This window comes from Ambystoma mexicanum, chromosome 11, assembly GCF_040938575.1.
Source record: "Ambystoma mexicanum isolate Mex_15411 chromosome 11, UKY_AmexF1_1, whole genome shotgun sequence".
NCBI classification, from domain to species: Eukaryota; Metazoa; Chordata; class Amphibia; order Caudata; family Ambystomatidae; genus Ambystoma; species Ambystoma mexicanum.
Genome location: NC_090934.1, coordinates 483,587,923 through 483,610,902, shown reverse-complemented (window position 1 = coordinate 483,610,902; position 22,980 = coordinate 483,587,923). Strand labels below are relative to the sequence as shown.

The 22,980-nt window shown below is 49.1% G+C and overlaps 1 protein-coding gene across 5 annotated transcripts in view; it reads left to right on the top strand.

Annotated features, from left to right (window-relative positions):
* Positions 1 to 22,980, top strand: part of TTC17 (tetratricopeptide repeat domain 17) — a 2,246,693-nt gene that overhangs the window by 1,811,655 nt on the left and 412,058 nt on the right. For all 5 annotated transcript variants that reach the window (XM_069623328.1, XM_069623332.1, XM_069623330.1 and 2 more), the window contains 2 exons: positions 10,594 to 10,759; positions 11,609 to 11,729. In XM_069623328.1, coding sequence (XP_069479429.1) covers positions 10,594 to 10,759; positions 11,609 to 11,729 — 287 coding nt within the window. The remainder of the gene's footprint in view (positions 1 to 10,593; positions 10,760 to 11,608; positions 11,730 to 22,980) is intronic.

Genomic DNA, 22,980 nt, shown 5'->3' with positions numbered 1-22,980 from the left:
GCCGTGTCTGTCGAGGGGCTTTCTCGCGGTTCCGGCCTCGAAGAGGTTGTCGACATCGTTGGCGCCTCGGTCGACATTGACGCCGAATCCATCAGCGCCCTCGACTCCGTTTGTGGAGGATTTGCCAGCGGTGCCCCTGAGGGCTGTGGAAACTCAGAGGAAGGCTCTCAGTAAATCTGTGAGGCCTGTTTTTGAGCCCTATTCTGTTCCTCCTCCCAGATTGGATTTGTTCCAACCTTTTGGATTATATTTCAGAGGTGGAGGAAGGGTCTGAGGGGGGGGGGAGTTGGTTGTGCCTCCTGATGTTCCTGATGACCTTGTGTCTGGGCACAGTCAGTTGGAGGAACTCTCAGTCCCTGCATGACGCCAGTGGTCTTGATACCTCTCCGGAGGTGGAGTTTGGAAGTCCTGAGCCGGAGACACATGCCGAATCCTCTTATAGGCGTCTCATGTCAAGGGTGACTAAATACTTGGAGTGGTCTGCTCCACCTGTTGATTTTGATCAGGATGATCTGACGGACATCCTGGACCAAGGTCCACCCACTGACCCGGTGTTGCCATTTCACATGGCTTTGGAAAGAAGTGTGGCAGCGGCTTGGACTGCTCCGGAGAGTCTCCCGGCAGTGAATAAGTCGCTTCTGAAAAAATACCGTCCAGCCAGTAGTGACCCCTGCTACTTGTCGATGCGCCCTACTCCAGAGAGTTTGGTGGTGCAGGCGGCTATGGCCCCCGCAAAGCAGGCTGCGTACCCTACCATCCCTCCTGATAGGGATGATAAGCGCTTTGATGGTTGGGCGAAGAAGGTATTTTCATCTGGTGGTATGGCTTTGAAGGTAGCCAACTCCGTTTGTGCCTTGGCGAGATTCACTCATACTCTGTGGAATTGTGCATCTTTGGTGGCTGAGCATATTCCCGAAGGGGAGGAACGGGATGTTTTTCTAGCCCTCGTGCAGGACGGAAAGGATGCCATGTGTGAAGCCGTTCAGTCGGGTTTGTATATGGCAGACTGTGTCAGCCGGTCCATGGCTGCGAGCACCGTGATACGCAGGTTTGCGTGGTTGCGCAAGTCGGGTTTGCTCCTGATGTGCAATCTCGGCTTCTCAACATGCCCTTTGATGGTGTCCATCTGTTTGGCAGCAAGGCTGACGAGAGCCTTGAGAGGTTGCAGACCTCCAAAGCTGCAGCGAAGTCTTTGGGCGCTGCAGTATGTCAACCTCCACCTTTTCATCCTAGGGGACAACAATGGAGTGGAGGCTCCTTTCGGTACTACTCTTCCTTTGGTAGATCAAGAGGAGCTGCCAGTCAAAGGGGCCACCGTAGGAGTATCAGAGGTGGAAAGCAAGGTACTTGAGGTGCCAAAGCCGCTCGGGCAGTTGCCCCTTTGCCCTCAGGCACTGCCGCAGTAGCATCTGCTCAGTCATGAGGCCATGTCCCATGGTTCGCCGGTTGAGGGCAGACTTGCGCAGAAGATCGGATCCTGTTCAGATTCTGCCCTCGGTCACACAGGATCTTCTGTGGTGGGCCGTCGAAGGCAATCTGATGAAGGGAGCTCCGTTTTGGCAACCTTGGCCGGAGGTGACTATCACGATGGACGCATCCCTCAAGGGTTGGGGAGCTCATGCCAACGAGTTGACAGCCAGCGGCTGTTGGTCTCCGTCGGAGTCCAGACTCCACATCAATCTGTTAGAGCTGCGGGCCATCATGCTAGCCCTGAAGGCTTTTCTGCCATCTGTGCGGGGGAAGAATGTACTGATTATAACAGACAATACAGTGCCCATGCATTACCTCAACAAAAAAGGGGGGGGCAGGGTCATTCCCATTGTGCAGGGAGGCAGTGCAGCTCTAGTTCTGGGCCATCCAGCAGGAAGTTTCGATCTCGGCAGTTCATCTGGCCAGAGACGAAAATGCGGCGGCGGACGCTCTGAGCAGGCAGAGCACGGTCTCTCACGAGTGGGAGCTGGCTCAGGAAGTTCTTTACGCGATCTTCGCCATTTGGGGAACCCCACAAGTGGATCTCTTCGCCACCAGTGCCAACCGGAAGTGCGAAAGATTCTTCTCGTGGGAGTTTCTTCTAAGAGGAGCCTTGGGGGACGCGTTCGTAGTGGAGTGGTCCTTCCCACCGCTGTACGCGTTTCCTCCAGTCCCCGTCATTCCGCAGGTGTTGCAGAGGTTCGGTTCCCGGATGATCCTCATTGTTCCGGCATCGGCCAGGAGAGTGTGGTACCCGGACCTTCTAGACATGCCCATCTGCCCTCCACGCCGTCTTCCTTACCGAGACAATCTGCTCTCACGGGGGGGGGGGGTCGGGTTCTCCATCCGGAGGTCAAGTGTCTCAGCCTTCATGCTTGTTATCTGAAAGGTTGAGTTATAAGGATTGGGACCTCCCCGAAGACGTGATGGAGGTGTTGCTTTTGGCCAGAAGGCTCGCAACGAAATCCCTGTACCGTTGCAGTTTGAGAAAGTTCTGTGACTGGTGCAGGGTACAGAATGTGAATCCTTTCCAATGTTCCATTCAGTTGGTTTTGTCTTTTTTGCTTTCTTTAGCCCACAGGGGCCTGCAAGTGGGTACCATTACGGGTTACCTTGTGGCGCTGTCCATATTTAAGGGCTCATCTGAGGAATGTTCTTATTTTAGGATCCCTTTGATTTCTCAGTTTCTAATAGGGTTAACTCGTCTGTTTCCACTGTTGCCTTTCCAGGTGCCGGGATGGGATTTGAATTTGGTTTTAAAGTTCCTAATGGGAGCTCCGTTTGAGCCTTTACATTCTTGTCCGTTGCGACTGTTGTCCTTTAAAACTGTATTTTTGGTTGTGGTTACTTCCGCACGCAGAGTGAGTGAGTTGCAGGCACTCTCCACCAAGTCACCCTTTACTGTGTTCCATAAGGACAGGGTTGTCCTGTGGGTGCGGCCTTCTTTTCTTCTGAAGGTTGTGTCAGAATTCCATTTGAGCCAGAAGGTGATCCTTCCGGCATTTTATCCTCCTCCACATTCTGGTAAGGAAGAGGAGAGGCTCCATAGGTTGGATCTTAGGAGAGCTTTGAGTTTCTATCTCTCATGGATTTCCCGGGTCAGAGTGGACGATCAGCTCTTTGTTGGTTATGCTGGAAGGCGCTTGGGTCAAGCTGTTTCCAAACAGACCTTGTCTAGATGGATCATTTTGACGATCTGAGTGTTACCGGTTGGCGGGAAAGGACCTTCCAGTAGGCTTACAGGCTCACTCTATTAGGGGTGTGGCTGCCTCCACTGCTTTTTCAGAGGGGTGTTCCGATTCGCAATATTTGCGAAGCAGCCACATGGGCCTCTATCCAAACTTTTGTGAGACACTATTCCTTGGACTCCATCCATGGGCAGGATTTGGCCTTTTGTAAGGCAGTCCTTTATTCAGCAATTTGATTGGGCATTCTAAAATTATAAATTGTAAATTCTTTTCCCACCTCCATACCTTGGTACTGCTTTGGGAGTCTGTCATAGATGTGGAATACGTCGGAGGACACAATCCCCCCAAAGAACAAGTTACTTAACTTATCTGGTAACGTTCTTTCGATGGGATGTTCCTCCGACGTATACCACATCGAACCCTCCCAGCCTGCCCCGCTACTAAGAATTTCTTATGCGATTGCAGCTTCCGTTTCCGCAAGGCTTTCTGCAGTCATACTGATGGGAGATTGGTGCCACACGTTCTGGGAAAAAACTACAACTGAGACGACGGGCGCCGTGGAGGAACAACGTATCGACGTCATTGACGCAGGATACCCTCTGCTGAAAACTTTCCGAAGCAGCATAGCTGTGGTCATTACCTGTCATAGATGTGGAATATGTCGGAGGAGCATCCCATCGAAAGAACGTTACCAGAAAAGGTAAGTAACTTGTTCTTCTCGATAAACGTTGCGAAGTCCTGCTTGCTGCCATCACAGGACACCCTATTCCTGGGAGCCAGACTCAACACGGCGGCACGGCTGGCGTCACCGTCGGAGGAGAGGATAAAGGCCATCCTGGGCAAGGTACAGCGGCTATTGACCACGGAGTTTGCCAGGGTGAAGTCCATCAAGTCCCTGCTTGGCATGATGTCGTCATGCATCTAGCTGGTGCGACTGTGCAGGTTGCGGATGTGGCCGCTGCAGGAGTTCCTCGACGCCCATTGGGTACAAGTGAGGGGAAACTTTCCAACAGGCGATCCGGTGGTGCGGCACCCGCACGCATCTCGTGGCGGGCATGGACTTCCAGACCCCAGCGCATCAGGAAACTGTTATGACGGACGCCTCCCTGGAGGGATCGGGTGCACACACCGGAGATCTCCACGCAAGAGGCCTTTGGCTCCCGGAGGACACATCAATGTCCTGGAGCTCCGGGCAGTGTCTGGGCCCTCAGGTCCTTCCTATGTCCCTCAAGGGTAAGGTGGTACGGGTCTACACTGACAACACCACCACAATGTTCTACATCCGGAAGCAGGGGGGCACCCGATCCCCAGCCCTACCCAAGGAAGCGCAGGACCTGTGGCACTGGGCCGTTGCCCAGGGGATGTTCCTGGTACCCTTTCATCTGGCAGGAGTAAAGAACACTGTCGCCGACTCACTCAGCAGGGAGCTGCACTGTTGCCACGAGTGGGTGCTTTGGGATCAAGTGGATCTCCTATTCCGATGATGGGGCAATCCCCAGGTCGATCTGTTTGCGATGGTGACGAACACCAAGTGCCGGAGGTTCGCCAGCAGGTTTCCCTAGCCGGGGAGCATGGGCGATGCATTCTCCTTCCCCTGGGACGGCCTGTTCCTTTATGCGTTCCCACCGTTGCCATTGCTTCTGCGACTCATCAGTCAACTCAGACGGTCCCGGTGCAGGATGATACTTGTCGCACCGGCGTGGCCGAGGCAGATATAGTTCCCGGACCTTCTGGACAAGTCAGCGCCCCCCCCCAGTCAAACTGCCGACGGACGCAGACCTTCTCGGCAGGGAAGGAGGCGCTATCCTACATCACGACCCAGGATCGCTGAACCTGCAGGCCTGGCGGGCTGCAAGGAGGTACTTGCAAACGCCAGGGTGTCCTCGACTCTTGGACATAAATGGAAGACGTTCTCTTTCTGGTGCCGTGCACAGAAGATCAACCCTCTTCGGATTACGGCCCCTCAAGTGCTGCCGTACTTGCTGTTGCTGGCCAAGGCGTGGCTGGCTCATGCCTCCATCAAAAAATCCATCTAGCGGCTATCTCCCGCTACACCAGAACTCCGGGCTGGTCGTCGCTGTGGTCGCACTGCCTGGTGAAGGAGTTCATGAAAGGACTGTTCCTCTCGTTCCTGTCGGTGAAGGCTCCGGCCCCGTGGTGGGAGCTCAATGTGGTGCTGACCAGGCTCAGGGACCTCCATTCAAGCCTTTGCATACGGCACAGCTGAAGTTCCTGTCATGGAAGACAGCGTTTCTTGTGGCCATCACCCCTGCACGACGCGTGGGATAGATCCAGGCCCTCTCCTGTTTGCCTCCATATCTGACATTCCATGAGACGAGGGTAGTGCTGAGGATGCACCCCTCCTTTATGCCCAAGGTGCCGTCGGACTTCCATCTCAACCAGCCCTTGGTGGTACCTGTTTTCTTCCCGTCACCTTCGTCGCGGGCTGAGAGGACTTTGCACTCGCTGGGTGTGGCTAGAGCGCTGAATTTCTACGTGGACCGCACGAAAAGTTTTTGGAAGACATCACAGCTGTTTGTGAACTTTGGCCCTGTGAACCAAGGGAAGGCCCTCTCGAAGGCTTCCATTTCCAGATGGCTCTCCAGCTGCATCATGCACTGTCACCAGTTGGCAAACCGACCCTTGCCCGGCCGTCCGAGAACCCATTCTACCAGAGCGATCGCTGCTACTACGGTGTTCCTGTCTGGTGGGCTCCTGCTGGACATCTGCAGGGCTGCTACGTGGAGGTCGACACACACCTTCACGAAATTCTACTGAGTCGACCGGGATACCAGAGTTGGCCAGGCAGTGCTGTGCAACCTGTTCGCTTGAAGGTGAACCTGGTGAGGAGGTAAGAGATGCTTAATGTTGAGCCTTGCCACCTCCCGTGGTTGTGCATGTGTGTACTGCTATGTATTCTTGTATTCATGCGCATGTGAATCCATGCCAGACCCCATGCTGGAGAAGGAACAAGTTACTTACATGTAACTGTTGTTCTCCAGCATGGGTATGGCATGGATTCACATGCAAACCCTTCCTCCAACCCCTCTGTGGCTCTTCGTCTGGTCCTACTGCCGCTTTACGTGCTACCAAATCTGAAGATGGCTGCCCCAGGAGGGGCTTAAGTAGAGGGCAGCCATTGGCTGGGGGCAGTATGACCAGAGACCAGTGATTAGTTATTAGTAGAAAGACAGTTCAGAAACTGATACTGATTTTTTCTTTACCAAGGATTCCCAGCCTGACGACGGGGAATATTCATGAGCATGTGAATCCATGCCAGACCCATGCTGGAGAACAACAGTTACAGGTAAGTAACTTGTTCCTTAGCGGACATCGAGGGAATCTGGGATCTTAATAAGTAATTTGCCGTCCGCATAGGCAATCTACATTTATCTTGGTTGGCATATGCCGACAATTTTTTTTCTCTTGGATTGCACTCATGCAGGCCTATTTAACAAGCTAGAATGTTTCTTTCGTTACTGTACTAAAAATAACCTTTCTGTGAATTCCATGAAATCTAATATCCTAATTTTATCTGTGCGTAAAAACTGCGCAAATTTTGTTGGTCAATTAACTCAAAGGAAATGCACTTCGTCTCTCATTTAACATATCTAGGGTACAATCTTTCAAACAACACCTCTGCTTTGTATTGGCAGAAATCTCTTGCTGGGAAAGTTGTCCCCTTAATCGGACAAAGGAAATTAATCTTTCATAAATACTGCAAATTCTTGCTTGTCCCCTTAATTGAATTCTATGCCAAGAAAGTGGAGGCTGTCATTCTTTATGGGTTGGATCTTTGCCTTAAATACTTGGACTAGTTTCTGAACAAGCTCCAAGGGAAAATCTGGAAGTCAACCCTTGGCTTGCCAAATTATCTCCCTAATGCATTACTGAGACATGAATTGGGGCTTAACTCTCAGTCATCTTGTTTCAATTGGAGATTGCTAAACATGTATACAAAAATGCTTTTTCCACCCTCGAATTACTTATACGAGAATTTCTCCAGCATGCTAATCAAATCCAAGCCAATCTCGATTGAGCTTTTCCAGAAACAAGCTCATATACTAATGGGGTAGATTAATATCTTTCCAGAAGAATTGCAATGAAAGATAGGTCTTGCAAAGAAGAGATTCTTCTGGAATGACTGGGCTGCAACCTATGCTTTAATTTCTACCTGTTCCTCCTTTTCTGAATATGCGACTTTTAGGCATAGTCAATGTCCTTGCATGCCATACTTAAATCTATGCCCGTGTCCTGATTCTCGTAAATTATACATGAGATTTCGCCTTGACTTGTTTCATACCAAATCACAAACAAAGCATTGGTTCTTAAATACAACACTATGGGGGTCATTACGAGTTGGGCGGTAAGGGTTAACAGTCACCGGTAATGATGCTGGTGACTGTAAACCCTTACCGCCCTATTCCGAGGTCCCTTAGCGGGTCCCAGCAGGAACGGCTGGTCTGACCAGCTGTTCTCTGCGGGTCCCGTTAAGGGACCTTGGAGATAATACCGGGCCCGTAATTTGCGGGCCCGTAATTTGCGGGCCTGTTATTTGCGCCTTCCCCATTCCCATTGAGCCCTATTGGGGCTCAAATGGGAATGGGGAATGGTTAACTGAATGGGGACTTACCGGGTCTGCATAGGTCGGAATGTCCCGGTAAGTCCCCATTCAGCCAGACCGGACCCGGGTTTGGAGGCAGCCATGGCTACCTCCAAACTCGTAATGACCCCCAAAGTTGTGACTTATCCTGTCGCGTTTGCTGCAATGTGGAGGCAGTGGAAACGTTAAAATATCTCTTCCTCTTTTGCTCGCATTTTGAACAAAACAGATTACATGCACTGAAAGATTTTGAAAATGCAAATACAGCATTAGGTCGGAATCTCATATGGGCCAGGTGCATGTGGGGAACAAGCAATGCTATAATACTGGCAACCGTTAGACTCATACGGATCATCGAAACAGCTCTTTCTGCAATTTGGCAGAACGAAAATGACATAAATAGTCCGAATTAATGCTGAGAAACCCAAAGGAAACCTTTCTGTTCTTTACATGTTTTAGGGTTGTAAATGTTACATGGTATAGATAAATGATATTTTCACTAAGGTCTCAGGGAAGTATTTTTGTTAGATTTATTATTATTGTTCATGTAAAGATATTATGTTTTGTTATGTTTTTAATGTTCATTGTACGAATATTTTTGTATTTTAAATATTTTTGTGTTGTATAACACGTTTTATTCTGTAAAAATCGGTTTATTTCTAGTCATTGTTCTCTTTTGTAAAGGTGCGTAAACACCAAAAAAAAACAACAAATAAACAAATTTTAAAAAATCCACCTTCCAATGGGCCCAGATCATCTTCTATTGCAGCAGGGAGGCAGGGCCATCCACCACTTCTCCACAGAAGTTAGCCCCTGCAGCGTGGTTCCTGAACAGGTTACATTGAAGCATCTGCATCTGTCCCAGGTGAACCTAGACATCATACAGGGTGCTATAGGTGATGCTACTAGGAGCCAGTACAAAAGCAATTGTCTAGGTTTTACCACTTGGCGGAATCTAAGTAGGTAGATCCTCTTGCTTGCACGCTGGACGTGCTATCCTTCTCTGCACACCTCGCCCACTTGGGGGTGCAAATTGACACCTGCCGCACATATCTGGCGGCCAAAGGAGCTTAGCAGAACTCGGAGGAGGAAGTTTTCTTTTCCTCCAACCCAGTTGTTAAAGGACATTTGGCGGGCCTCACCAGCGCTCGATCTGCCTATCATGAAGCCACACCCCGTGTGGGACCTCAACATAGCGTTAAGTGTCTTGGCTCATTAGCCTTTTGAGCCAATGGCGTCCGCGGACATTAGGCTGTTCACCATTAAGTCAGCCCTCTTGGTGGGTCTTATGCTGTGTGAACGAGATCCAAGCTCTTGTGGCTTCCAAGCCTTACACTACCTTTCATAGGGATAAGGTGGTCCTTGGAACGCTCCCACGTTCTTGCCTAAAGTAGTCTTTGTTCCACCTAAAGGAGGAGATAATACTACCCACTTTTTTCACGAACCCCACGGAAGAGGCTCAGAGGGTCCTGCGCTGTCTGGATGTTAGGCACGCTATAAAATTCTACCTTGATATAACCAAGATCTTCCGCAAGTCTGAGGCTCTGTCACCTTCGGCAGGTCAAGGCCCGGATATCAGGCTTCTAAGACCTCCAAAGCAAGGTGGGTGGTTGCAGCCATTAAGGAGGCCTATGAGGGGCAGCACAGGCCACTTCCGGCAAATATGCATGCACATGCTATCAGACCCGAGACCACGGCAGTCGTGTTCCTGAGGCACGGTCTGTGGCAGGTCATCGGGAGGGTGGCCACTTGGGTCACTCTTTTGGCCTTCTGCAAGCGCTACTGTCTGGAGGCCGGCTGTAGATTAGATGCGGCGTTCAGACAGTATTAAGGAACTTGTTTTCTTAAGGAAAGTCACCTCTCTAGCCTGGGGCTGCATTGAGTTGTAATTGCCCATGCAGTATGGAGGAAAGGGGACGGGACGTAGGAGTAATTATAAGTTACTCACCCTAGTTACTAACATACTCCTAGTCCATAGTACCCTTTCCTCCATAAGTCCCACCATCCTCCCCCCTGATATAACTGGTGTCATTCGGCAGTGGTAATATTGTCGAAGTGTCATTGGGGACTGAGGAGTTGCGCTGGTGGGTGGAGTCAGGGGAGCGCATGCTCCCAGGGCCGCGTCCCCACGCGCCTCTAAATTTAAAGGGGAAGATGTTTTCTGGTGAAAAAGGTTGCATCTCGGGTCCCTAGCGAGGGACGACCATGCAGTATGGAGGAAAGGGGACGGGACGTAGGAGTAATTATAAGTTACTCACCCTAGTTACTAACATACTCCTAGTCCATAGTACCCTTTCCTCCAGAAGTCCCACCATCCTCCCCCCTGATATAACTGGTGTCATTCGGCAGTGGTAATATTGTCGAAGTGTCATTGGGGACTGAGGAGTTGCGCTGGTGGGTGGAGTCAGGGGAGCGCATGCTCCCAGGGCCGCGTCCCCACGCGCCTCTAAATTTAAAGGGGAAGATGTTTTCTGGTGAAAAAGGTTGCATCTCGGGTCCCTAGCGAGGGACGACCATGCAGTATGGAGGAAAGGGGACTAAAGACTAGGAGTACGTTAGTCAGTACGGTGAGTAACGTATAATTTTTTCTATGCTTTTATGGCCTTACGTTCGAAATAAAGTTGCATTCTTACTCTGAATATCCAAATTAAGGTGGAGAGTGGGAGTTCATGGGACGCGGACTTGCCTGTTTGTTCAGTAGGGTACATTTTCTTCTGGTTGAAGCAAAGCTAGACAACTTTGCTAGTACTTTCTAAAGTGCAGGCTGTGATGAATTAACTACACCAATGCTCTTATTATGCATTCATCACTCATAGATTTTCTGTTTTTCAGATTACATTTCAGGTCAAACGCCTCAAGAAACCCAAGACAGACAGTTTGGAATCTCAAGATACTGCTGGGAAGAGAAAGAAGGAAACAGTTCATGCTTTTGGTGAAGATCATTCTCGGAGTGCTTTGGAAATTAGCGGCCCGAAAATACCATCACCAGGACCACACGGTACATTTTCATAATGTAGCATTGCATGCAAAATCTATATTGCATACCTCTCAAAACCATTGGTGGCATGCACGGTTCAGTGTTAGGGAAATCTTTGTTGCTGGGAGTGGCCGCCATTAGTCACCCTACTTTCCAACTTCAGCGAATATTGAAACCTTTGGAACCATGCTCTTCCTTTTGATATCAAGTTAGTGTTCCCTCACTCTACACAACTCTTTGTTTGGGAAGTTGTTTTATATAAAAATTGTCATTTAGGAGAGGCCTCCAAGCTGGTAGAGTGTAATTTGGGACTGAAACTTAACTTCTGATTGTACGACCAGGAAGAAGGCTCTTCTCTCTAAAGTATGACTTGAAAATGTACCTTATTTTCTTCCAAAGCTCTAATATAGGTCTCTCTGTAATGTGGGGGATGAAACCCTCGATCCTCAACAACATAATCTTGGATAGCCCACTCTCTGTGACCATAGATAAACACCTCAACTCCTACATTACACAACGGAGTATGCCTCTCACCTTCAGTTGTATATTAAAGTATGAGCATTTTGTTTTGGAAAATTAAGAGCAACATCAGAAATTAACTATTAGATTGTACTGTCCAGCCTCGGTATGTGCATACCACATGAGAGCTTATTCAATAACTTCTCAGAGCAAGTCCAAAAAGTGACATGCAGGTTAGATAATAGAAGGCAGCTGTGTGGGTACCAGTCTTCCATCTTAAACAAGAATAGCAGCATGCCTTGCATGTGCTGATTTTTCACTCCCCAAAGAGAGACTTGTGGTTTTGCAGTTTTTACAGCATTTTTCATTTTGGATCCAAAGAGCTGTACTACTTTGTCTCTCATCCTGCAGAAAAGAAGCCAGATTACCGCAGCCTTGGCTGGCCAAGCCCTGAAGAGTGTGCAAAGCTTCGCAGAGTGGAGCTCTCCACGGTAGCTAGCACGTGGCTAGCAGTGTCTGCCAAAAACATTGAGTGAGTATACCTCCTTCGACAATACTTAAGCCACATGTAATACTACATTTCATATTAAGGCGTGAGTTGATGAGAGAGAGGGAGACTGAAACTCCGCTCTGTCATGTTGCCACCGGTGTATTTTTGGCTGATCCTACCTGGTATTTGTCTACATTATCCCTCTTCGCCCTTATTTGTGTCCTCATCAGACATACAAATGAAGATTGGGTTGTGCCCCCTAGAGACACTAGTCCCTAACTCTTAATGTTCTCCAGAAAACTTTGCTTCCTTTTGCAAATCTTCTTGTATCTTGGGCTTGTCACTCTTGTTAGTTCCAGCCTGTAGTGGTGGGGTTCAGCCTTTTGTACTCCAAGTGTTCCTACCAGTACAGAAACTCATGGGTAGGCATTGCTCCTATGCATGAAAGCTTGAAAGCATGCAGATGTGACCATATGTGTAGCTACTGACAGCCTCATAAAGCTTGGACTATAGTTGCCAGAAAGAGCTTTCCCAAGTTTGAAAATGGTGCATGGGGTTTCACACTTTAAACACAGCATGGAAGGAAACCTGCTAAAAGTAAGTGTTTCTGCCCTAATTCATTGGGTAGTCGCCAGAATGTTTGAATGGACCCAACCCTGTACTGGTGTTTTGATATACTCTCCCAAGCATCAATTCACCTTAAAAAGAAAAGGGATCTTCTGCCCCCCTTTCTTGGAAACAACTTGGGAAAAGTCCTGAAACGTAATTGTAAAGCTCTGCTTAAATCTCCAACCTGCCAAGATCCTCCATGACAGTGAAAGTGTGCTCTGGTACCAACTGTACCAGACCTCCCATTACCTGAGAAAGATCAGTGAATGGTGCTTGACTTGATGTGACCAGCCATATTGCAAGCCCTCAAGAAACCTTTTCTTTATATATAAAGCTGAATGTATGTATGTATGTATGTGCGTATGTTTGGCCGGCTATACAAATCCACACCGCTGAACCCACTGTTAACAAATTTTGCATAGTTTCCTCATCTGTCTGGGGCAAGATTGTAGTCTATGTATGGATGCAAAAAAATCACTCCGTAGGCACCCTCATTTACTGATGCTCACCCTGATTCACTACAGTAGGTACTAGAAGGAGGCAACATTTGGAAAAGTGTCTGAAGCCAAATGTTCAATGTGTTGGTTATTCCTTTGACATGTATTACTACTGTATACAGTCCGAAAGTGTTTTATTAAAGTGTTTTTAAAGGGAAATAATAAAAGAAACATTCACATTTTTTTATCACGCCACTCCAAATATCGGAATGGCAAGGTTACAGTTTATTTAAGTTCATTCACAAGAACAGAGCACAATCTATCAATCTTTCTTGGACATTTTCTCAAATGTGCTGAAGCCATTGAGTGACTGAAACATGGCGCACAAAAAACGAACATCACTTGGAAAAACTCCATCTGATGCAAAGCGAAAATCAATATCAAGAGCTTCCGAAACACGACAACAAACAGCAGCACGACTTACCAACCCGAGGACAAGAGCACCTTTCTCCAGGGTAAATGAGATGCCAGAACAAACTGAAGCAAGACTTGCTGGCATGAGGACAAGAGCAACATTCTCCAGGGCACATGAGACACCACTCGATCAGGATATGGGAAACACTGGGTACCCCAGCTAGTTAAAATTAAAGCCCTTCCAACCTGTCCCTACATGACCCTGTCATGGACAGGCTGTAGCACCGGACACTGAGGACTGTGAGGAATTCGACCATCCGCACAGCTGGTGTGCACTCGCCTCCGCTTTTTTTGATATATTTTGAAGAAATTGAATGACGGGAGATCATCCCCGGAAAATGTGTGGGGCTAAACCGTGTACCTTTTTCTATACTCGCCACACAACAAACATATAGTCACGTGTACTGTGGGGGACACAGCCTACAGGTTCAGTCCCCTTGTCATGTTCAGCTGGAATGTGACACCCATGGTTACATCAAAGCATCTCAGAAAGGAGAAAGGCAACACCTTCCAAATGCCATGGCCAGCCTAATTAAATATCAAAGGCTCCATGAATCCGCCCTGTCTATTGTCAAAGTTCTGCTGGTGGCAGCGCATACTGATGGGAGTTAATTGAAACAGGCCTGCGAAAGGCCTGATCGCAGAACTGACAAAAGGGGACAGGAAACGGAGGGTTTACCACTTGCATTCCCCTTTAAGGAAGTGAACAAAACATCTACAGAAATTCCAATTTATGATTATGAAATTCATAAAGAATAGCTTCTCTAAAATGTCATGGTTTTGCTCCTGCAACCCAAGAGAAATCTCTGATAAAACCCTAGTAATGTGGGGTCCACCAAAGTTCCATCCTCTCGCCAATTGTCATCCATCAACTGATGAAATCAAATGTGGGTTGTATGATTTATTTTAAAAGATGTTGGGACATTTCTGACAAAAATATATACTGGTGGATAATTTGTATATGAATTATGATAGAATTTAGAGGAAATATTTTGATATGGACAGGATAGTAACCTGCGAGAAAAGAAACTCCTAAAAGTTGTATAAGGATCTTTCTATGGCAAACAGAAAAGAGGCACATTACCCAGCTATCTGACACATTGCCCAGTTGGGAAAATAATGAGGACTTTCTTAGAGATAAGACTTAACCTTATTCACACTAATGATAATCTGTGCTTCAGGGTACTAAGTGTAAATAATCTATGTAGATTCTGTTCGGGAGAGCATGAAACACTTGCATGTATTTAAACAGCTCTTGTAGAGAAGTGTATAACATTTTAGAGATTACATGCATGATCTACTGTCTTTTTCTAGGCTTTCATTTTGGTACTGCATTCTGCATTCTAAGGGTACATCCGACTGCATTATTAATTAGGGCTGTCTCCTTTTCAAATGATCTTCAAAGAATCATATGAAATTGATTTTTATTTTTGATTGTCTGTGAATGTATAACCTGTTTTTAAATCAAAGTGGATATTTCTTTTGAACTTGAATGAAATTGGATCATTTTAGATAATAGTGATCATCAAATAAAATTGTGAATGTATAAGGTTTGTGATAAACCCATACAATAAATAAAAGCGGTTGAGGCAATTGGGACCTCACCGGGGGAGACTCCACCTCCGGGGACAGGGGCTCCCGTTCTTGTGAGTAACTCCCTGGAACAAGAAACATGATGGCATATATGGGCCTATCAAATAATATCAAGTACCAAAACTGGGCTGAAGAAGCTAACCGATTAGAAAGAGAAACTGTGTCTTTCAACAAAATTAACCAATTCACTGTGACGAGTGGATTTAAAGGCAAGCACTCGTCGGGTAGAGAGCAGGAAGAGGGACGGGGGGAGAAAGGAGCGTCTGTCAAAGCAGGGGAAGAACCCATAGAATCTAAATGTGGGAGGAACGCAGCCGCAGCAGGACGCAGAGCCCGCGAAATCCAAAGGTGCTGGGAAGCAGCACACGGAACGCTGAGAGACCAGCGTGACTGAGAGACCGAGAAGCCGAGCCAAGTGGGGTTGTAGAGTTGGTGGTGGCTCATCCCAGAGAGAGTTGTAGTGGGCAGCCTGCCCTACTAATAGTGCCAATGCCGCTGTAGGGAAGCTTCAGCAAGTGGCATGACACCCCTTTGAAATATGGAGAAGTCGAGAGGAAGAGCGACCAGGGAAGCCTCAGCAAGCAACGCAGCTCTCCTTTGCAGTGCAGAGAAGCTGAGAGGAAGAACGAAGACCGCCTAACAAGGATGCCGAGGAAAATGTCTCGACAGTGCAGTGGAGGAACGCAGGCAAGGCACTTAAGAACCCCTGAGACATTCTCCAATAATAAGGAATGTATCAGGGACATGGGAGGCACGGGAAGCCAACCGACGATTATATGAACTACAAAACTCATCTCAGTACGAATGAGAAACATGTGAAAGTTAAACTTAATCTGAACTGTAACAACGTGAGCCAGAGAATAATAAGAAAGGGGGGTGAATGAAAGTAAAAGATCAATCAAGAAATATCTCCATGAAAGTGAGAAGAGCTTAAAACCAACATTAACAAATCTGAATGCTTGCAATCAGAGAGACATAAGAGTTAATAATAAAGCGGGTATAGCTCTACCCTGGGAAATTGAATCCATTGTCAAAAGCAGAAGAGTGAGAAGAAGAAAGAAGAAAGAGTATGAGGAACTGAAGGCCAAGGTAGCCTTTATGATCAATCAATCCGAGTCGGCGAGATGCACTCCTAAATTGGAAAGTTAATAAACCAACCTGAGGAAAGAGTTACACGAACTGATTAGAAGAGTAGCCAAAGACTATTGAAAAATCGTATATTAAGAAGAAATGATTTGCAAATAAGATGAGGAGTACAGAAAGCTCCCAAAAGTATAGAAACCTATAATTGATAGGGCCTGATAGTATTCATTTTTTTTTATGGACAGTGGACTTATTCTTATTGGACATTCAGCGACGACGGACGAGCACTTCTGTTATTTATATAGTCTATATAGGTAGGGAATACCCCATAGCCATAGAGATAGTAGGCCTTCATAGTATTATAATTTACTTTATTATTAATAAACCCTCCTTGAAAATGTCCTCAAAGAGTCTGCGGCGGGAGAAAAGACAATTCTCCAGCATGGGGTCTGGCATGGATTCACATGCTCATGAGTATTCCCCACAGTCAGGCTGGGAATCCTCCGTAAAGAAAAAAAGTTTCTTTCTCCTAGCAACCAATCACTGAGCTTTGGGTCATACTGCCCCCAGCCAATGACTGTCCTCAAGCTAAGCCCATCCTCTGGCAGCCATCTTCAGATTTTTACCGCACGTTCAAGTGTTGGGAGTCCTCGTGTTTAGCTCTCAAGCTTTTACTGCGTTTTTTCGCTTTTTGGAAGACCATTTTCCGGTCAATCGAGCCGCGCGCTCCATCTATCAACCTTCCGATTAACGGGGACCTGTTTTTCAGATTCTTCAGCGCCCCTCAAGGGCGAATTTCGTCAAGTTTCTTTGTGGAGGTTTCCAGAAGATTATTCAGGCCTACGCAGCGTGGACCATGTTGGAGGACAAGGATTCAACACCCCTGTTCAAGATTTGCTCCGATTGCGGCTCGCGGAATGTCTTTTCGGAGGATAAGCATTCCCAGTGTCTTTACTACCTGTACCTGACGCACAAGGAGAAGATTGTGCGTTTTGTCAGGAGATGGTCCCTCGCACAATGAAGGATCGGCACAGGTGGCTGAAAGAGTGGCTACAGGCCAAGGCCACTGCTCTGGGTGGGTCCCAACAGCATGCCTCTCGCAGTTCTAAGAAAGCTGAGCAGGTTTCTTAGACATTGGAGTGCACCCCTCCCGTGGGGTCCAACAAATGGCTAAGCACCTTGAGTCCACTGCCACCGGGAGCGCTGTTGCGACTGGCTCCTCTGTGGCTAGGGCGCGTTCGACGTCTCCTGTTTGTCACCAGCAACGCTCAGGATCTTCAGCCAAGAGGAAGTCGGACAATCTGGGCAAACTCAAGGAGAAGCCCAAGACCGACCTGCTGGAGATGGCCAAGTGGGATCAGGGAGCGGACCCTCTCCCCAAGGAGAGGGCGAAGGGGTGAAGGCCCAGCCTTCCATCGAGGGGGTGGTGGCGTCTCTTGCAATGGCTGCCGAGACGGCTCTGCAGGGTGCAACCCCCGAAGGTGAGGGTATCCCTTATTCCCAGGAGGGAGTCTGTGTTGCAGCCCATAGAGAAGAAGATGGCCGTCATCTCCCCGAGACCTTCCACTCTGGAAGCGAAGAAGGGGGGTGGAGACGCGGTGGCCATCCAGGGTATGGATATCTCCTCTGAGGAGGAGCTTGTCTGTCTGAAAACCATCCAGGAGGAGCCCTACAGCGAGGATACCGCCGAGGCAGAGTAGCATGGCGACGAGGGCCTGAGCTCCCAGCTGGTGCCCCAGCGGCCTATTCCGCCTCCTCCTCAGCTGCCACCCCCTCCTCAACTGCCTTCTAGAGACCGCTTGGTGAACATTCTCTCTGCATTGCTTACTCTGGTCTTTGAGATTCAGACAAGGATGCCTATTGTGCTGGTGGCCCCACCCGTGGTGCCAGCGACGGCCGACCCTCTGGCAATGGGGGAGCCTCAGGCCAAGAAGAGGAGGGTACACCCTCCACCTCCTTGCCACCCTTCGCCCCCCTCTGACACCCCCTCCACCCCCCGAGGGATAAGACCGATCCTGACACAGTGACATAGGGCACAGAGGATGACGGTGGGATGGGAGACCTCCAGTCGCCACCTCCCAGATCTTTCCCGCCGGACGAGAAAGACTTGTTCCACGCAATGATCTCCAGAGCTTTGCATCTCTTCCAGCTCCGGAGGAGGAGGAGGAGGAGGGCGGCTTCTTATATCAGCGCCTCACTGCGAGGTGAAGAGAGAGACCATCCTCTCGGTCTCAGTCCTGGATGACATTTGGGACGAAGGTTTGTCTCTAATGAAGAACCCTTCTACTGCCCTGGCGAAGAGGGATTGCCTTGAGAATAAGTACAGTGTGCCGGACTATGTGCCCAAGTGCTTGCGGACCGAACCATCTCTGGACTCTGTGGTGTCAGAGGCGGCCAAGAAGTCGTCCTTGGGCGCTTCTCACTCTGCAGCATCCACCCCTCTGGACAGCGAGGGCAAGAAATTAGATGCCATGGGACGATGGGTCATCTATGGTGTCCAGTTAAAGTACCGAATACAAAAGGATTGAATGCCAAAGGATCGACTCAATTTGACCTAAAACAAAAGGGTTTTTTTTTTTTTTTTTACATTTTTTTTTTTTTTTGGGGGGTTTCCATTTTGGGAAAAAAGTGGTTTTTACCCAAAAAAACAGGGTTTGGGGGGGGGATCCCTCCCAAAACAAAAAATGTACAAAAAATATATAAATCCAACTCTTTGGTTTTCGGTCCTTTTGATTCGACCCTTTGGTCATTCAATCCGATGCATTAGAAACTTTGACCTAGAACCGTCTTCTATTCTGCGGTGACGACCATCAAGACCGCCAATGCCCTTGCCATCGTGGCCCTCGCCATCGTGGTTCAAGATTGCTCCCATTCTGGACTTCCTCCCTGACAAGAGGTTGGACGCGCTGGAAATTCTGCAGGAAGGAGAAGTGGCGTAGGACCACGCCATCATGGTGGCCACAGACATTGCCAACGCAGGGTTCCGCCAAATGGGCAACAGCCTTTGCCGTTGTTGTGGCTGGCTCAAGGCCACTGACTTTAGTCAGGATGTTCAGTCGAAGGTGTTGGATATGCCCTTCGACAGGGACAATTTGTTCGGGAAGGCTGTGGATTAGTCTCTACAAGCCATAAAGATGGACACGGAGACAGCGCGTGCCTTGGGCACTTTTCAACAACAGAGGCCATCCTTTCGGCCCTCTGGCAGAAAGTCCCAAGGATCCTCCAATAGTTTCGGCGGGGGCTACTTTTCTTACCGCAAACCCTCCCGTTCTTCAGCCCAGGAAACCAACATGGGCCGCTCCAAGGCCTTCGGAGGAGGACGTCCTCGTCGCCAGGGTCCCAAAAGCAGTCCTTTGATGTCCAAGCAGGATTGAACCGACCGTGGGGACGACCATCTCCACTGACCGTTGGATGCTGGATGCTCTTGCCCACCCACACACCCTGGAATTTCAACAGAGGCATCCCGAATACCACCGGTGGCCCGGCAGGAAAACCACGTCCCTCAGGTGCTGCTGGAGGTGCGGGCCATGCTAAGAAAAGGCGCGTTAGAGCTCCGGAGTGCACTCAAGGTATTTCCTCATGAGAAAGAAGACCGGAGGATGGAGGCCCATCCTCGACCTCTGTCGACTAAACAAATGCATCAAGTCCCAGAGATTCTGGATGGTCACTCGTGCTCGGGCAGCTCTAAGAGGGAGACTTTGTTGTCGCTGGTCTTGGAGGATGCGTCTCCCCATTCACAAGGGACACCGCAAGTTTCTGTGCTTCATGGTTCAAGGGAAGCACTACCAGTTCAAGGCCCTTCTCTTCGGATTGAAGTTGGTGCCAAGGGTTTTCACCAAGTGCCTGGCTCAGGTGGTGGCGCAGTTGCAACTGCGGGGGATCCACGTCTACCCTTACTTGGACGACTGGCTCATCCGGGCCAGTTCAAAGGACATCGCCGCCGACCATACAACGAGGACCGTTCATCTGCTGACGGAACTGGGTATCTCCGCAAACTATGCAAAGTCCTGCTTGACTCCATCGCAGGACGTGATGTTTTTGGTAGCCCGTCTCAACAGTGTTGTGCCTGGCGTCTCCGTCGGAGGAAAGGGTAGCGGCCATCTTGGGCAAGGTGCAACGACTGTTGACACTGTAGGTCACCACAGTGAGGACCATCAAGTCTATGCTCGCCATGCATCTACCTCATCCGACTATGCAGGCTACGGATGCTTCCACTACAGGAGTTCCTCGATGACCATTGGATACAAGTGTCGGGAAGCTTTCCTGACAAGATTGCGCTCGATGTGAGCTTCCGTCAACTGATAAGGTTGTGGTGAGTTCGCGCTCATCTGTCCGGAGGTGCGGATTTCCAGACCCCAACGCACCAGGAAACGGTCACGACGGACACCTCACTGGAGGGATGGGGTGCTCACACCGGAAAGTCTCCATGCAAGAGGCCTGTGGCTGCCAGAGGAGAAAACGTTGCACATCAACATGCTGGAGCTGCTGGGCAGTGTTTTGGGCCCTCAAGGACAAGGTGGTGCGGGTCTTTACAGACAATATATCCACAATGTTTTACATCAGGAAGCAGGGGGGCACTAGATCCCCGGCACTCTCCAAAGAAGTGCAGGACCTATGGCACTGGGCCATCTCCCAGGGGATGTTCCTCATTCCATTTCATCTAGCAGGAGTAAAGAACACAGGGTCCGACTCTCTCAGCAGAGAGCTGCGCTCTTGCCACGAGTGGGAGCTTCGGCAGTACCAAGTGGATCATCTGTTATGCAGATGGGTGTTACACCCACCTGATATCCCTGGGGGCGTCTGGAAGGCTCTGAGATCTGGAAACCTAGATGCATTGTTGCCCAGTGCTGAATAATGAATCTGCAATTTCAGAAGGCAGGATTTGTGTTAACTGTCGGTAATGGGTGAATCTTCCACCTCCCTCTGACCGATTCCCTTCCCACTGGGTTCTTTTCTCACCGTAGTTATTTGTAGGGTGAGCTATCTGTCCTGCATTTCTTGGTCAGGGGCGCTTGACGTTTGTTGGCGAGCTGCCCGAGTTGCTTCACTGGTGCAGTACGCCTTCCTTGGGCCCAGGCCTGCTGTGACCCCGAATCTGCTGTTAGGCAGGTATGTTGGTTAGTTTTAAGTCTTTGTTCTGTTTATGGTGGGAATTCGTTAATGTCTGTATCTCCTCCTTTTCAGGTGCGAAGGTCTTGATGCTGGCGTGCCGGATGGAGAGGCATGTTTCTAGGTAAGAGAAAGCGCGAAGCGCAGCGCCTTTATTGTCTTTTAAAGCTAACCTGTGTGTTCTTCTCCTCACAGGCCGCTGTGGTGCTGCGAGTGGTTGAGAGTGCGATGAAAAACAGGCCCCCGGAATCTGTTAAGGTAAGTACAGCGCTGTGCGGTTGTTTAATATTGAAAGCGAACCTGAATATGTCTCTTTTCCTTTGCATATGTTACTGTGGTGCTCCGGATGGAAGCGTGGCGTAGTGCGATGGAATTCAGTTAAGACTGATGGAATTGGATGTTTTGGAAGCTCGCGTTCTAATCTTGTTTTTGCCTTTCTCATTATTGCAGGTCGCAATGTTTGAACAGCAGCTATGGTAGCGGTTCGCCGGAAGTCCATAAGCTAGTACTCACAGGTGAGTGATGTTTCTTCTTTTCTCGGTTTCCACAGATTGCAGCCCAGTTGAGATGCTGAGCGTTGGATGGTGTTTTCTCAGGTAAGACAGAATAATCTTGTTCTTGCAGAATTACAGGAAGATGCTGAAGATCAGGAGCTGGACACGGTGAGGGTCACGCTGCTGGTTGCAGAATAACACGAAGCATGTTCTGCAGTCAGGGTGTGGTTTATATAGCCCAGGTAAAGTGGTACCAGAGAAAGTAGTTCCAGGCCTGCCACACCCAAAACACTAGACCGCATGGCTTGATTCTTAGAACTAGACTATGTGGGTGCGTCCATGTTGGATTTAAAGGCAAATCTACATAAATGGGACCTAGTTTGAACAGCCCTTCCTTCCTGCATATGAGCCTGGTGCCAAAGGCATCAGGACTGGCTCCAGGAGCCCTTTTGCAGTGTTTTTAAGGCCCTCAGGGTTCTGGTGGGGGCGACGAACACCAAGTGCCGGAGGTTCGCCAGGAGGTTTCCCCAGCTGGGTAATTTATGGGACGCATTCTCATTGCCCTGGGACGGCCTGTTTCTGTATGTGTTCCCTCTGTTGCTTCTTCGACTCATCAATCAACTCAGATGGTCCCATTGCAGGATGATTTTCGTCGCACCGGCGTGGCCGAGGCAGATCTGGTACCTGGTCCTTCTCAGCATTTCAGCTTCCAGTCAAGCTTCCAGTGGTCACAGATCTTCTCGCCAGGGAAGGAGGCACAATTATGCACCACGACCCAGGATCACTGAAACCTGAAGGCCTAGCTCCTGCAGCGTTAGAGTTCGGGGGCTACGATCTCCCAGCGGATTGCAAGGATGTGCTTGCCAAGGCCAGAGCATAGCTACTCTGAAATGCTACGGACATAAATGGAAGAGGTTCGCCGTTTGGTGCTGTGCACAGAAGATCGATCCTCTACGAGTCACGGCTCTGCAGGTACTGCCCTATTTGCTGTCGTTGGCCAAAGCAGGACTGGCTCATGCCTCCATCAAGGTTCATCCGGCGGCTCTCTCCCTCTACACCAGATCTCCGGGACGGTTGCCGTTATGGTCACACCGTCTGGTTAAGGAATTCGTCAAAGGACTGTTCCGTTCAGTTCATTCCCGCCGGTGAAGGCTCCAGCCCCAGCCCCAGCGTGGGAACTCAATTTGGTGCTGACTAGGCTCATGGGCCCTCCATTCAAACCTATGCAGACAGTTCCACTGAAGTTCTTGTTGTGGAAGACAGCGTTCCTCATGGCCATCACCTCTGCACGACGAGTGGATGAGATTCAAGCCCTGTCCTGTAAGCCACCTTATTTTACTTTTCAAGACACGAGGGTGGTGCTGCAGACGCACCCCTCCTTCATGCCCAAGGTGCCATTGGACTTTCATCTAAACGAGTCTGATGCCTTTGACGCTGGCTGAAAGGACTTTGCACTTGCTGGACGTGGCTAGAGCACTGAAGTTCTACGTGAAC